Source organism: Atractosteus spatula, chromosome 2, assembly GCF_055471065.1.
Source record: "Atractosteus spatula isolate fAtrSpa1 chromosome 2, fAtrSpa1.hap1, whole genome shotgun sequence".
Classification (NCBI taxonomy): Eukaryota; Metazoa; Chordata; class Actinopteri; order Semionotiformes; family Lepisosteidae; genus Atractosteus; species Atractosteus spatula.
Window position 1 is genome coordinate 71,402,812 of NC_142707.1, and position 15,474 is coordinate 71,418,285.

Below are 15,474 nucleotides of genomic sequence, written 5' to 3' on the forward strand. Positions count from 1 at the left end.
ATCATGTTTTATACTGCAATATCTCCAAGACACTATCACATCACATTCAAATATTAAACCTTTCTGGTACACTGCTGGTATACCTCAGTGACTTAATAGGACCTTTAAAATAGCTGTGCTATATAACATGCAGCTGTAATATACAAAAAAACTGCTTTTTTTTTTACAGTGCAGAAAAAATACACCAAAAAATTACAAAACAAAAGACTAGCTCTTCCTTGAGCCTTAAAACTTATTTTAAAAATCCCTGTCTAAGAATAAGCAGGCTGCTAATCATCTTACTGGCTGCAAAACAGTCTTCACTAAAAACTCTTCCAGGAACAACTCAGCCTCTCTTGGAGACTTTTCAGAAAACAAAATTACTCAGAGGTTCCCGGTTGCTTCCTTCCTTCCCTCTCTTCCTTCCCTCTGCTGAACGCTGCACAAAGATGACCTGCCTCTGTCCCTAGGTGGCGAATCAAGCCAAAACTGAAACATTCCTTCCTGATTTTTAAACTAATCACCTGACCAATCATCTCCTCAGAACTGAGAGGGTAACAGATCATTACAGCATTCTGGGGAATGTCAGTCAGACAAGGATCTCCTGCACCTCTCATCGCAATCTACTCTTATACAAATTATAAACACATCATCTAGAATCAACTGAGTCAGCAAATAAACCAACCCTAATTGATATCTTACTCATACATATATCAGTCAACTGAAGATCTTCACAAATTTCGTTTCATAGCTTGTGCTTGAAAGTGAACCATCTCTTCTGATTGAAGCTAAAATGCAGCTTTGAGAATAGTAATAAACTGGCTTGTCTAAATGATCTTGATTTTAGAGGGATGCAGAAATTATTTCATCTCATCAGTTGAGACGCCTGGACACGTTTTAAAGATTGCTGTAAAAGTGCTGCCAGCAAGCACTAATTATGGGTTTAAGAGTCAAAAGTTGCGACAGCTCTTGGTTTAGTCCCGAGCTGTTAATTTTGATTTAGTAAAATCATTTAGCTTGGTGAACCTCTAGGGCCTCTAAGAATCCCAATACTTGACTTTACATCAAACATATCAAAAATAAATGTACCATTAGGAGTTACAAATTAAGCTATTACAACCATCAATTCCCAAAGACATCTTAGGGATTTGTAATGTAGTGTTAGACAAAAAAAAAACTAAATTCATTCAATGTACATTTCATTATTGCTAACTGTGTGATAGGTACTAACTAAACAATAAGATGTGGTTGTCTTTGCTCAATACTACCAGTTACTCAACTGAAAGTACTAGCTGTGCTTTGTAAAACTGTCAGCAATCAATATGCTGGTGAAGATGGTATTGAAGCATTTTTTCTAAAGATTTCTGCTCATCATCTAATATCTGCTCCACTGGTCCACCTATTCAGTCTCTTTTCAAACAGATGCCATCAAAACAGACAAAGTCCTCTGTTCTTCTATGTCTTGTCAAGGGGGGAGCAATACGGCAAATCCTAACTGCTAAACAGAGGTTTGAGTGTACAGCTTTGTCACTGGCGCAAGCTTTGTCCATGGCGAAAAGCAGAAACTACACTAGGAAGGGGCCAGCTGTACTCCAGTCCTAGTGCAGCGCATAGTAACTGTGAGTGTGTATAATCAGTATAATAAAGTGGTTAAATTGATTTAAATAAATGCATGTCTTTGTAAATTCCCTTAGAACGTACATTCAATATAAATTGTTTTATATATTCAGACATTGTTTTCAGGTTTAGGTGACCTGGAAATACAAGTTAGGAAAAAATGATATGATATAAATATACCTGCAGATGTTAACTTGGTGAAATATATGGCAATGCTTTGTGACATGATTTAGATAACATAAATGAAACACACTAAATACACTAAACCTTCACATACAAAAGAATTATTGAAAGGTCACAAATGTAGCTAACTTTAGGGTAAACCATGTTAACTGCCTCCACAGTAAATCCACTTGTACTACTTTTTGAAGTACTGAAGCTACAAAGAGACTTCTTTACACTATAGTATTTTCTTATTAAGAAGAATGTTTGTAATGCAATTGTACAGACAATGTAATAAAAAACAGCCTATTGTAAATGGCAAGAATTTGACAATTGGACTGGTTTTTAGATTACCTTCAGTTTTTGCAAAATGAAGAACTTACAGCAAGTCGAATTTTGTATTAATTTGGTAAGCTTAAAGTTGTCTGTGACTGTAGTGGAAAACCTGGTCAACACATTTGTCTTCTCTAGAATTGATTACTGCAATGCTCTACTCGCTGGAGTATCTCAATGCACTCTGAACAAACTTCAGTGTCCAGAATTCAGCAGCTGGAATCCTGACCAGGTCATGTGCAAGTGATCAAATTACTCCTGACCTGGATTCCTTGCACTGACTTCCTATTATGTTTAGTGTCGACTTCAAAATCCTCATGTTCACCTATAATGCTCTACATGGCTTAGCACCTCAGAACCTATCTGGCCTACTACCTTCCTGCTGCCCACTTCACTACCTTAACTGGTCTGACTCTAGTCTCTTGTTCAGCCCCCAGGCACGTCTACATACTATCAGTGACAGGGCCTGCTACACCTCAAAGCTCTGGGATTCTATCCTCAAGAAAAGCAGAGAATCACGTACCATCAGCACATTCAAATCCAGACTCAAAACCTTCCTCAAAAAGACTTTTATGTAATGGCTCCGTGCATTTTCTAGTACATTTATAATCCTTGTGTTTCTCTGTGATAATTTTGTTATCTTCCATCTTTGTTTCTATTTTTGTTTAACTATTTTTTTAACTTTTCCTGTGGAGCGCTTTGAGAGGATACATTTAAAGGTGCTATATAAAACAGAGACAAGTTTTGATGTAGTTGAGTATAAACACAGATAAAACAGTGTGGCGTCACTACTAATTGCAGTACAACAGTACACAGACAATACAGTAATGTCCGCACTACTGTATATGAAGTCATGTAACAACAGTATGATCTAAATTAAGTAAAGAAGTCTTTCTGATAAAAATCCCTTGCTTCAGAAACTGGAGTTTAGCCTAACAAACACTGATAGGATATAACAGAACCCACATTAAATCAGGTCTTATGGAAATGCATGTAAAATGAGTAGGTTTAAACTTGCAAGACTCACCAAGAGTTCGGAAAGGCCTTTGTTGTGGGATAAGGGAGAAGAATCCGGGCTTCAAAGCATTTGTGATGATAACATCAAACAGTTCCTCAAAATCTTTCCTGAAACCAAGACATGAGGTACAATCCCATTTAGAAATACTTCAAATCATACTGAAGGATTAATGTCATCTGAATATATTTGTCAGATGTATCAAAACGTTTTACAGGATGTACAAACATTGACAACAAGTACTCTCTTGTGTTTCTTGTCCCTTGATTTTCTGTGTTAACGGATCAGATGACGTTCTCCCTGACAGACCTTAGCACATATTCATCACAAAGGTCTTTTGTTACATTTTAAAAACACTATAAGTACCCACAAATCCAAGTCATTACCTATTAATTAGCCTTAGACTAGTTAAGTACAAACAAAAATGTTCAGATAGGAGGAAGGCATTTAGCCCATCTTGCTAGCGTGTGTGCTTGATGTGTGCTTAAGGAAACAAGAATTCCATCAAGCCATCCCGTAAAGCAGCCTATCCTATCATCATTTTTCTCAGGCTGTATCTAACATCACTTAAGGTTAATAAAATTGCATGGTATGAAGTGAATAGGCAACTGTAAATACTCTGCCTGCTGGTAAGGTAGTGCTAAATAGAAGGGTCTAACAAAATACACAACATGGCACAGACCTAATTCAAGAATAAAATCCAGTGTTTCCTGATCCAGTTTTGCTGAATCTCTTAAGATTAAACTAGTCAAAGAGCAGGTACTGTATCATGATGGAGGATTACAACGACATGACCAATGAAATGAGGCAAACATTGTCATAATAGGCATAATCGGAGCACTTGCTGCTGCGGAAAGACCTTGGCAGCAGATGCTCAGCTACCTGTTCATATTCAGAAAAAATGACAATAGCAACTTTTTGACCAAAAACATTTGGCAGAATACTGAAAACGCTTACTTTGTTTAAAAAGCTGCAATTTCCATTTCTTTCCTGAATATTATTTTCCTGAAAAATATGATGAATAATAATATAATCATTCTTTGGAATACAGCTAAATTTTATTGTTTTAATAGTGCCTCCCCAACAAATTAAAAATCTGTGTTTACAGGGGGGCAAAAACATTGTGCTTACAGTTGCTCTTTACTGATACCGTGGAAGGACTATAAAGAATATGTTTACTGGTCAAAGGAAAAATAATTAACAGGCCCACTGTCTGACATGCACTTTAATGTAAACAGAGGCTCACTGGCTTCAGTGCAGAGCAGACTCTTAACACTGACCCCTGATTTATCTCCAGCAAAGTCTGGTTCCTCAAGTTCCAGTTTCATGTGTACTAAAACTAAATCCTCTCCAAAAAAGGCGCACCATATTTCTTGCCAACTGCTGCATAAATAATTGATTTTGAGAGTGTCCTACAAACAGTTCGACAGTGGATAGAGAAACAAACAGGCAAGACTGACTTGTCGTTTGACAGGAAATGTTTGTGGAAAAAAACCACACTGCTGAACTCCCATGGGAAACTTGGCATCTATTTTTTTTCCGATTATAAATGTAACTTTCCATAACTCCCAATACTTTGTCATCCTTCAATGTTTTTCTGAATGCCTTCTTGTTTGTGTAGCTTGTTTTCTAAACAAAACTACAGATCATCTTCAGTTCTTATCCACATTTCAAATCATTTTATTCCTCCTAGAGGTCAAGGGTATCTCTAAATTTACTGCACAGCTAAGAGACTTCAAGTTGGATCAATCTATAACAATAATTAAGACAGCTGCCAGCTACATTTTTTATTTTGTATCCTTTCACTAACACACAAATTGAATGTTTTGATGTCCGCACTGTTGTTGTTTTTTTAATTGTGTGCATAATCTATAGAGAAGAACGAAAAGATGTTAGAGATGGGAAATAGGGAAATAGCAGGCAATGAGTCATTTCACTGGCAAATGTGATGGATTATTACTATATACTATTATATAATACTATTATTATTATTATTATTATTATTATTATTACAACAGTCATAATATTAGACCTACTGTAGTACTATTACTATAACAGCAGACAAAGTCATATTGCACGCGCACAGTTTATCTTGAGCTGCTTCGATCAAGACTTTAAAGATTATGATCAATGTTAACTGAAGACTTCAATTAACAAGCATGTTTCTTCTTACCCTTGCTAAGCTATAATGTTAACTTCACAACTGTCAATGGTGTTATAGTACTAGACAACAACAGTAGTAAGAGCAGTAGCCTTATTAGCAATTAATTGATTCTCTTACCCTTCATGTAGTGTAACTCCTGACTGCGTCTAAGACTTTGGCACAGCACTGTGAGCTATGGTAGTTTCACCTTTGGCATTTTACACTCACCCCAGAATGTAGTCACAGACGAGCCTGCAGTAGTCACTGTGAGAGCTGGTGATCAACAAGAGAACCTTTCCAGCATTTTTCATGCTTCTAAGCCAGGCTTTCACAGAATCAGAGCAGGGCTGCAAATATTTGCCAGGGTCATTTTTCACACTTGGGAAGTATGTGCCAGCATTTTCTGAACAGGAAAAAATAAAGATGAAGGGGTTATTCAACTTTGCAATCTATGGTATGTTAGACCACAAAAACACCACAGAAAGTAGCAAAAGAGCAAAACACGCCTAAAGCCAACAGCTTTGAACAAATACAGATAGAAATAAAGATGCACAAATCTTTAGTATGTCTAAATTTAATGTAATGTTGTTTTCACAGGGACTGTTGCTAACAAGTAAGATATACATGTAAATACATCTTTTATCATATTTGTTCATCAAGACAAATCCTCTTTTAGAAGAAAACTTTAAGAATATCACAATCTGAATAGCACTAGCTATTTAATAACAGAAATAGCAGGTTAGGTTAATGCACTGAGGAGAGAATCCAAAAGGCAGCAAACTCAACTTCTTTTGAGTTGTCATATTTGTATGTACTGTACTTTGATTTCAATACCTACATTTTCTATTAAATTTGGAATTGACAGCTATTTTCTTTTAATATCGCCCATCTTATAACATCTGATTGCTACTCAGCTCAGGTCAAAGCGATGAACCATTTAACAGCTGGGAGAGATAGAGAACTCCGCATGCTGTCCTTCGAAATGTGCACTTGAGTAAACATCAGCTGCAGGAATAATACGTCTGTCAATGAAAACACTGCAAGCTCACAGGCATGCAGTAAGTACAGAGGTTTGTTATTGTCCTTCTATTCATTAATCTTTTAACATGTATCATGCTTTCCAGCATTGAAGAGGAGACTCAGCACTGTCTGGATGAGACGCACATCACTCAGTGTTGTCAAAGCAAGCCTGCAGGCACCCAGAGAGCTGGAGAGATTGTTTTATTCGCTTTTCACTATGAAAACAAAGAACCCTGAGCAAACTATTTACAGACCCTACCACCAGTGGTGCAAAGACAGCTCCCCTTGCGTCACCCCTTGTGGAATCCCAGTCACAGAAAGCACCCAGTAGAACCACATTATACAGTATTTGGTCAGCAAATGACATAACTAAGTCTCAGACTACAGGTGATGGCTGTACTATAGAACCTGACCTGCAGTGTGAACGGGTACCTTCACTCACTGACCCTTTCCTTTCTGCATTTCAACAGTCAGCCAACACTATTCTCCAAAATATTAGAAATCTCTCCCCATGTGTCACCCAGCTTAGTCTCAAACTGTTGCCTATGGATGCACTTTTTTGCATTTAAAGGATGGCTTGACTTCTACTGGTTTGTAAGTGGTGAAGGCCACTAAAGAGACAGAGTCCACTACCATGGCACTGCAGTAAATTAACTGTAACATGCTACTGACTAATGTAGGCAAAATATATATCCTGCTGTTAAGCGGCCTTGTATATCCTAGACACAATCAGGAAAGACAATATATGTTATGGGCCTCAACAATTTACTCAAAACCTCCACTGGTGTTCTACTATAGTAACAACTGATTGTTGTGAATACAGCTTACTTTGGATGAAAAGAACCCCAGCTTCTTAATTAGTTATCTTTAATTTGCATTGACCAGAATTTTAAAAAACTTGATCAGAACATCTCAACAAATGTACTGTAGATAAAATGGAGTTTTCCAGTAGCTTATCGATCAACATTCATCCATCCTTTTTCTAACTGCTAGTGGGTTGCAGTAGCAGGTGCCTAACCATCAATATTTACCAATTGTATCTAATTGACACTTAGATGCTCTGCATAATTCACATCATCAGTGCCTCTCTATACTGTACATCCATAAAGCCAAAAGTCTACCATTAATCATTACTGAAATTAAAACAAACTCTGTAGTCTGAAAACAAGCCAAAGTTTATTTGTGTCCCAAAACAGGTATGCAGAACGTCCATCAATACCTGGAAAATGAGTTACTGTAAAAATTCCAGCTAACAGAAAAAAAAACACTTTCCCTGTTGAAGCTCAATAGTGAGTTACTGTAGCACTGGTTATCATTAAAGATTAATACATACCAGACACTGTGTACATTTTCTTTCTTCTGCAGAAATGTATTCTTATGTACTATGAACAAGACTGCCTGCCACTTTGACACACGCACACAGAAAAGTTGTTAAATAATACAATTCCTCTTGAATTTTGTTAAAGTGCCCTGCTGAAACAAATGGCTTCGAGCACGTTAAAAAGGTGAAGCAGTGACAGCAACAGGAGTCCAATGAGTTGAAATTTTAACAGCGGAAAAATGTGTACTTTAACTGCACAGACAACAGACATGTGTACTGTTGAAGTTGTTAGGCAATGCCAAACTGTGACACTTTTAAGCGAAACAATACCAACTTGCAATGGAGTAGGGGGATAAATACATAAACACTGTGTACACTATATATTTATTCAAGCCAAAACACTGAGTTTATTTATTTGCCTTTCAGCATAGAATGAACCTCTACCTATTGTTTTGTACATATATATTTATACTATATTTATAAAATATATTTAGATTTGTATTTATAAAATATTTTTATATTTATAAAAACAGAATAACACAAAATACAATTACTAGAAACGCAACTTGCCAAACACAGTGTTAAATACAAAATGACCTAAACATGCTGTAAACTGTACAAAATACAATATTGTACAGTTTTGTACAACTGTCCCAAAAATGTGGCAATGTAAACCTTCACATTGAATTTACACTTAAACACAATCATTCACACAATAAGGAGAATATGTATATTTTTCAATATTTACAGTAGCTAATCAGATTTGCCCTCTGGGAATTACAGAAGCATTATTGTTGGCTTGTGTGTAGAAATCTGATCCTGGTCTGGGATCTTTCCTCTGCTTGCATGCATTTTAAACACCTGTTGTACGTGACACTTCAGAAATAACAGAAAAGCAGAGATAACATTATTTGGAATACCCGTTATGTCATATATATTTTCTATGGTCCTAATTTGCAGGTGATGGTCAGTCATAAACACCCATTCACGGTAATAACATGGGGAGACCATAGCTGTGCTCAGTCTATAAAACTCTTTGTAACACTGCTTGTGGGAAGGGCATTGTGGAGATACTGTATACATTGTGTGCGTCATCTTTAGTGTTCCCTTAAAAAGGCCTTCTTTCTCACAAATTCCTCACAAATCTCATTCAAACCGCCACTGAACTGTACTGTGACTTTTCGCATCTCTAGACGTGTATAATGTCCACACATCTGTCTGTCTGTGTCTGCGTATGACGTCTGTAGAAAATAATTTAAATAATCTCAAAGTCAGTTCACGAAAATGGCATTATACTGTAGCTCCCAGGCAATTTTAGATACGTCATGACTTAAACTATTTAAATTTTTAGCTACTGGAGTTGTTTCAACTATTACATTTGTTGCTCATTGGAATGATAGCCATCCCCCAAGATAGCAGTTTATGTTCAGCATCAGTGCAGTTAACAAATACAGACACTGTTCAGATATACTGTAATTATACATGCAAACCTTAAACGCGATTGAAAAATGTTTATTAAAAAATACCGTCTGAATACAGACAGTAAGCACCTTAGTACCTCCTAAATACTAGATGCGCCAGATGCAAAGGAGTAACACATTCTTTGACAAATATGGGACCAATCTGGGATCTGAAAGCCCTGTAGTAGGCAGCCTGAGATGTGGTTGTGTTTGAATGTCTATTTAAAGAATACACCTAATAACAAAGCCAAGGACTACACATTATTTGTAAAACATGAATGAAGTATTTGATGTTCACATAAAAGTATGTCCTTTTCATTTACAAATCTGGCCTCTAGTAATGTGCAACTGACCCGTCAGAGCACACATTGGGCCAGCTTTGTGTGAAATAGTATAGAAATGCCATTTCCCAAAGATAAGCCCATTAATGCTTCTTTACTGGGTTCTCAGTCTCAGGAAATCTTTCTTGACAGCTTAATATATTTCAGCACAGACTGTGTACTACCTGCCATGTGTACATATTGTTTTTTGTACACTCAGTGGTACCCAAGTACCTGGGCATCACCTGGGCACCTCCATGCGCTATCTAAGCATACTGTAGCTGCAATTCATGCAACTTCCATCTCCTGTGCACCTCCTGAGCACTCCTTCACTTCTACTATCTCCTCAGCCATACCAGTTTTTTACCAGCACACAACCTGTGACTGGAATCTCCCAACAGCAGATGGTCATAGGCTGTAGCATGCCCCCAAAGCCCTCCAGGACATCACTAGCCTGGTCTGTATGAACTTTCCTCCCCGGACTCTGCTGTACATGAAACACACGGCAGAAAAATACTTCTCCTCGTCATCTGTTCCCCCTTCAGCAACCACAGTCTAGCATCAATATAAGCCACCATAACCAGGCTTACTGTATGTACAACTTCAGCCCCATCCTGGACCAGAGGTACCCGAATCACTACCTCATCACACTGTAGTTCAGGATTGTCATGCACAACCACATACTGTAGCCTACTGGGTTACCCCCAAGAAGTGGATCTACTCCAGCCTTAGTACAGCAGGTCTACGTGGCCTTGAAAGGTCAGTGATTCCCAACACTGTAACAGCAGCTCTCCCAATCAGAACTCTGGCATATCCCTAAGGCAGCTATAATAATAATAATTAATAATAATTGCTTACACTTATATAGCGCTTTTCTGGACCCTCCACTCAAAGCGCTTTACAGGTAATGGGGTCTCCCCTCCACCACCACCAATGTGCAGCACCCACCTGGATGATGCGACAGCAGCCATAGTGCGCCAGAACGCTCACCACACATCAGCTATTAGTGGGGAGGAGAGCAGGGAGTAATGAAGCCATTTCATAGATGGGGATCATTAGGAGGCCATGATTGGTAAGGGCCAATGGGAAATTTGGCCAGGATGCCAGGGTTACACCCCTACTCTTTTCGAGAAATGCCCTGGGATTTTTAATGACCACAGAGAGTCAGGACCTCGGTTTTACGTCTCATCCGAAGGACGGCGCCTGTTTTACAGTATAGTGTCCCCATCACTATACTGGGGCATTAGGACCCACGTGGACCACAGGGCGAGTGCCCTCTGCTGGCCCCACTAACACCTCTTCCAGCAGCAACCTTAGTTTTTCCCAGGAGGTCTCCCATCCAGGTACTGACCAGGCTCACACCTGCTTAGCTGCAGTGGGTTGCCAGTTGTGAGTTGCAGGGTGATATGCTATGGCTCTGGCCCCTGAATGGTAGTTCCTACCCATCCTTTATGTTTCAGCAGCTGTTACTCACATGTTGCAGGGCATGCAAGTCCCCTCTGCAAGACTGCTTCATTTCCACAAGTAAACGTTTTTCCAGACTTCCAGACTATTCCAAACATTTTAGTGTCTGAAAGTTACAACCCTGGTTGCTTGACCCATGACAGTTTCTTTCCTTTTTGGGAACCAGAGTTACTGTACATTCATAACCAGATGATTTGTTCTCAATGGAGACATTTGGGCTGAGGATACAAACTTCTAGTGCTCATCTACTGCAGCTCAAGTGAAAGTAAATCCTTCCTGAAAGAAAGAATAAAGATAACCCTTTATCTTGTGCCTGTGACAAATTCAAATACTGAATCAGCACCTCAGTTTTCCCAGTACTTGTATGGTCATTATCACTGTCCAACACAACTCTTTAAACTCAAAGCAGTGGGTGAAATACACAATTAAATGATTGCTCCTGGATTGAATTAACTCCAATGGCAAATACTTACATACTCATTAATGAATGTCATTTACCTTTCACAACTCCTTTCTGTTTTAATAAAGGAAATCGGATGAAAAAGTTTCATTTTATTTTTCAGTCTAGGACTAGCTTCTATTTTTGAAACAGGAAACCCTCATGTAAGCCCAGGAATTGTGCTTCACATGTGAAAAGATGTTTCTTTTTCACAAGGATAAGAAAATAAGTTGAAAAGAATACCCTCACCACAGGATGACAAAAGTATTCCTCAGATGAAGTGTTCATACTGGCAGCGCTATGTGATCAAGGCTCTCTTGTTCAGTAAAGGACTATTTACAGGAGACAGCAGAGAATCCTTTTGTTGTATAAGGTAGAGACTGATGTTATTTTTTGTGAAAGACGATTCAACAGCCAGAGAAAAGAAAAATAATCACTACAGTTTCACTATTTTCTAACTCTCTAAAAAGCATGGGCTAAATTGTATGTGAGCAGATATCATACCGGTGATAATTATAAAATAAGCTTTCTGTCGTCTCGTCTCGTCTCTATTCAAGACTAAAAATAGATTAAATTTATTCAGGTAGACAGAGTAGGTCCTTCAAGCCCAAGAATGTACCTGGATGCTCACAGGACTGACTCAGGAATTTTTTGTAGAGCGGTAAAAAAAAATTCTAAACAAAATTCAATCACACCCTATTTGAGCAGATTAAAAGGTTGATCTCAATCATTTTAAGTATAAATACACACAAGTGCACACACAGATTTCATATGATTGTTATCAAGAGGAGCACTAAGCCATGATGACAGACTGAGGAGGCAGGACATCAGCCCTGGACTTGCAGAAACTGCTCGTGATCCATTATAACTGCTGCATCCCAAACCCCCTGCCTGGAGGGGGGTACCAGTTGGGCCTGGGACCCCCAGTGGCAGATTCTCCCACTGGAAGTTTTGGTTTTCTACACCTCCGTGCCCAACAGCCAACTGGCATGACTTTGTTAACCACTGTGATGCTGTAACGAGTAAAATCACTGACTGAAAACAAAGTTTACAAATGAGAAAAGGCCTTTCAGCCCCCGGAGCTTTTCTGGCTCCTAGTAACTAATTCAAGAATCTCACCCGATTCTACGCGTGATCTCTGCTTCAGGTTTCACTATTGATTTTGAATAAGTAATTAGGGTTCACTTTGTTAATGCCTTTGAGGATTCTGAAGACTTCAGACTGCTCCCTTCTTTGTGTCTTCTCTATTGAAGATTAAAAAGTGTAAATTCTTTTAGTCAGACAGAGTACGACATTTCTTCAATTCTAAACACCATTCACTCAATCACTATGATAATCTTAAAATGTCCCTGGATGCTTTCTCTTTTACTGCTTTTTTGCATTTATAACATTAAAACCTTCTATTATTTATTTCAGCCTCCACTGCAGTATTCTTTTCTCCCTCTTGGCACGTTTCTAATATCCTTCCTAAGAGTGCTTTTAATTCAACTTTCTTTTCTGTATCACTTAGTAATGTCAATCATGTGTGATGCATACTTTAGTATACAACATATTTCACACATACAAAACATATAGTGTTTAACAGTATCTATATGTAATATATACATACAGTACATATTGTATATATATATCACATATAGAATTGTATACTGGCATATAGCTGGAAATAGATTATCTTGAACTTGAATTTAAGAACTCCAGCTTTAAGTACTTTGCTGCCCTCTTGTGGTAAAATTAAATGATTTTTTCCATTTACAGTACGTTTTTGGAAAACTTCCTGGACTGTTAAGGCAAAAGAAAAAGTGATCAAAATAGCTCTATGTAATTAACAATGTATAACCAGAATCCCAGAAACTATGGCGGTCCCCAGAACTGGACTACTGCTGCATTTTGGTAGACTTAAGCTGAAAGGCCTGTTTTGCAATACAAATCTTTGAAACATTAGGTGCCCCTGAACAATTATTTGGAGACAGACTTCTTTACTACAATTATTGCAAATAGAAATATTATATTCTTCTTCTTATTATTATTATAAATATTATATTCCCAATGTATGCTCCTACTTCTCATGGAAAACTATAAAAAATGGAAAGCTATAACATAAAACAACAGATAGATAGATACTTTATTGATCCCGTGAGGGAAATTGCAGAAATTGCAATTTAGGATACATAACACTCCTACAAGAACTCCAACAGTGTCTAACAGAATTCAGAATCTGATATACAGAAAGAAATGACACCTGTGAAAACCAGCAGCTTTTCAACTGAACCAGCAGTACACTGGGTCAGGTAAAGTTACAAGGTGTCAGCTTTGAATGATAGGATGTTTTAGTAATTTTCTTTTTTACACTGATACATAATTTAAAAAATAAATAATTCCTCAAACAAAACACATACCATCGTCACAATATCCACAGTATGGTTAATTTTGCAGACACTTAGTGTATTAAAAGCAATAAATGGAGCACTCTTAAATAGATCTACATTTTCAAAGACCATTTCTGAAAAAATAAAGCAAATTTTACATGAAAAGTTGTATTTTTAAACAAAAAAGTGAGAGCTGATATTAAAGTTAACACTTTTTATAAAGGAACAAGTAATAGGTTTATTCCATACTGAAAAGAGAAGAAAGAAAACACAACGTTTCGGCCCTGGAGCCTTCTTCAGGTGTGAGCTTCAGGTGCCTCACACCTGAAGAAGGCTCCACGGCCGAAACGTTGTGTTTTCTTTCTACTCTTTACAGCATGGAATAAACCTGTTACGTGTTCCTTTGCAGCCTACGCATGCTGATGCAGCTACCCACCTGAACTACTTTTTATAAAGTATATCTTGCTGTTATAAATCTTGGATGTCACATTAGACAGATACAGTACTATTTAAAAATAACAACAGACCTAATAAAAGGAGGAGAAATCTAAAATTGCTTTTACTGTGCGATGGACATGGAAGTTATTCTTTCACATTTTACGTAAACATGGTTGAAACTGTATAAAGACTGTGTAAAATGTTTTTTGGGTGATTAAATGGGACAATAAAAAAATGTGACAAAGCTGGATTGTGCCAGGCCTGTGTAGCTCTAGCTGAACTAGAACGAAAACCACAACAGATCAGTGTCTGGTATGACTGCAGTCACATGTTGTTTACATCAATTAATGCAGAAATCCAGTTAATTCCAAAGGGTTCACAAACTTTTTATTGCAACTGTATATATAACTATCCTAGATAAAGATCTGTGTCTAATTCTGAGTGGAATAGGAGGAAAGAACAGTGGAGTGAATTCATTGTTTTGGACAGTACCTAGTCTGTAAATACGAGTTTGTATGAACCACCAGGAGCTTGCTTGTTAATAGAAACTTTTATTATATTGCATAATTTACTTGTCTTTCAGGCTGGTGTCAGGAGAGATATTGAACCTCTAACCTCTGTGAGCACACCAGATTTTATACCAATATATTTCATATATCTTCAAATTAACAACACTTCTATTCACATTTGCTTTTCATTTTCAGTTTGAAGTGCTTTCAGAATCCAGTTTTCTCTAGACAATTTTGCTTTTTAACACTGTGCAATTATGCATGTGCATTAAAGAAAGTATATGCTGTACTTCATTTTATTAATTTATACAGAAAACTAGAAAACACAATATTAAAAAATAAAACTGTTGTAACCAGAGGTTTCCTCAATTAATCTTACCTTAAATCACACTAAGTGCAGATTATTTCCTGCAGCAGTTTTACCTACATGAAATACATTTACAGCATGTCAGGTGGGGAGCTGCGTCAGCATGCGAAGTCTGCAAAGGAACAAGTAAAGGTTTATTCCATGCTGAAAAGAGAAGAGAGAAGAGAGGTGAAGAAGGCTTCACAGTTGAAACGCTGTGTTTTCTCTCTTCTCTTTTCAGCATGGAATAAACCTATTACTTGTTAATTTACAGTATGTACTGTGCTAAGTCTCAGATGTTCAATTTTAATGAGAAACACCAGAGGGAAGTGTTGTTCAACATATCATTTTAAGTCTTACTATGCAAGCAAGCACCTTAATCTACATACGGAAAACACCACCCACCAATAAGAAAAATGGAAGATTGGCACAATTAAATGCCAATCCATAAATGTATATACAGAACATGAAAACTAGCTATGTCATTTTTAAAAGTACTGTGATGTTTTCTGCTATTTACTACAGTCATATACAGTAAA

General features: G+C 37.4%; 1 protein-coding gene across 1 annotated transcript in view; it reads right to left on the bottom strand.

Moving 5' to 3' along the window:
- nt5dc1 (5'-nucleotidase domain containing 1) overlaps nt 1–15,474 on the bottom strand; it is a 105,200-nt gene that overhangs the window by 26,391 nt on the left and 63,335 nt on the right. The window contains exons 7-8 of the mRNA XM_088934863.1: nt 5,478–5,652; nt 3,119–3,216 (exon numbers count right to left, since the gene is read on the bottom strand). Of these exons, the coding sequence (XP_088790989.1) occupies nt 3,119–3,216; nt 5,478–5,652 (273 nt within the window). The remainder of the gene's footprint in view (nt 1–3,118; nt 3,217–5,477; nt 5,653–15,474) is intronic.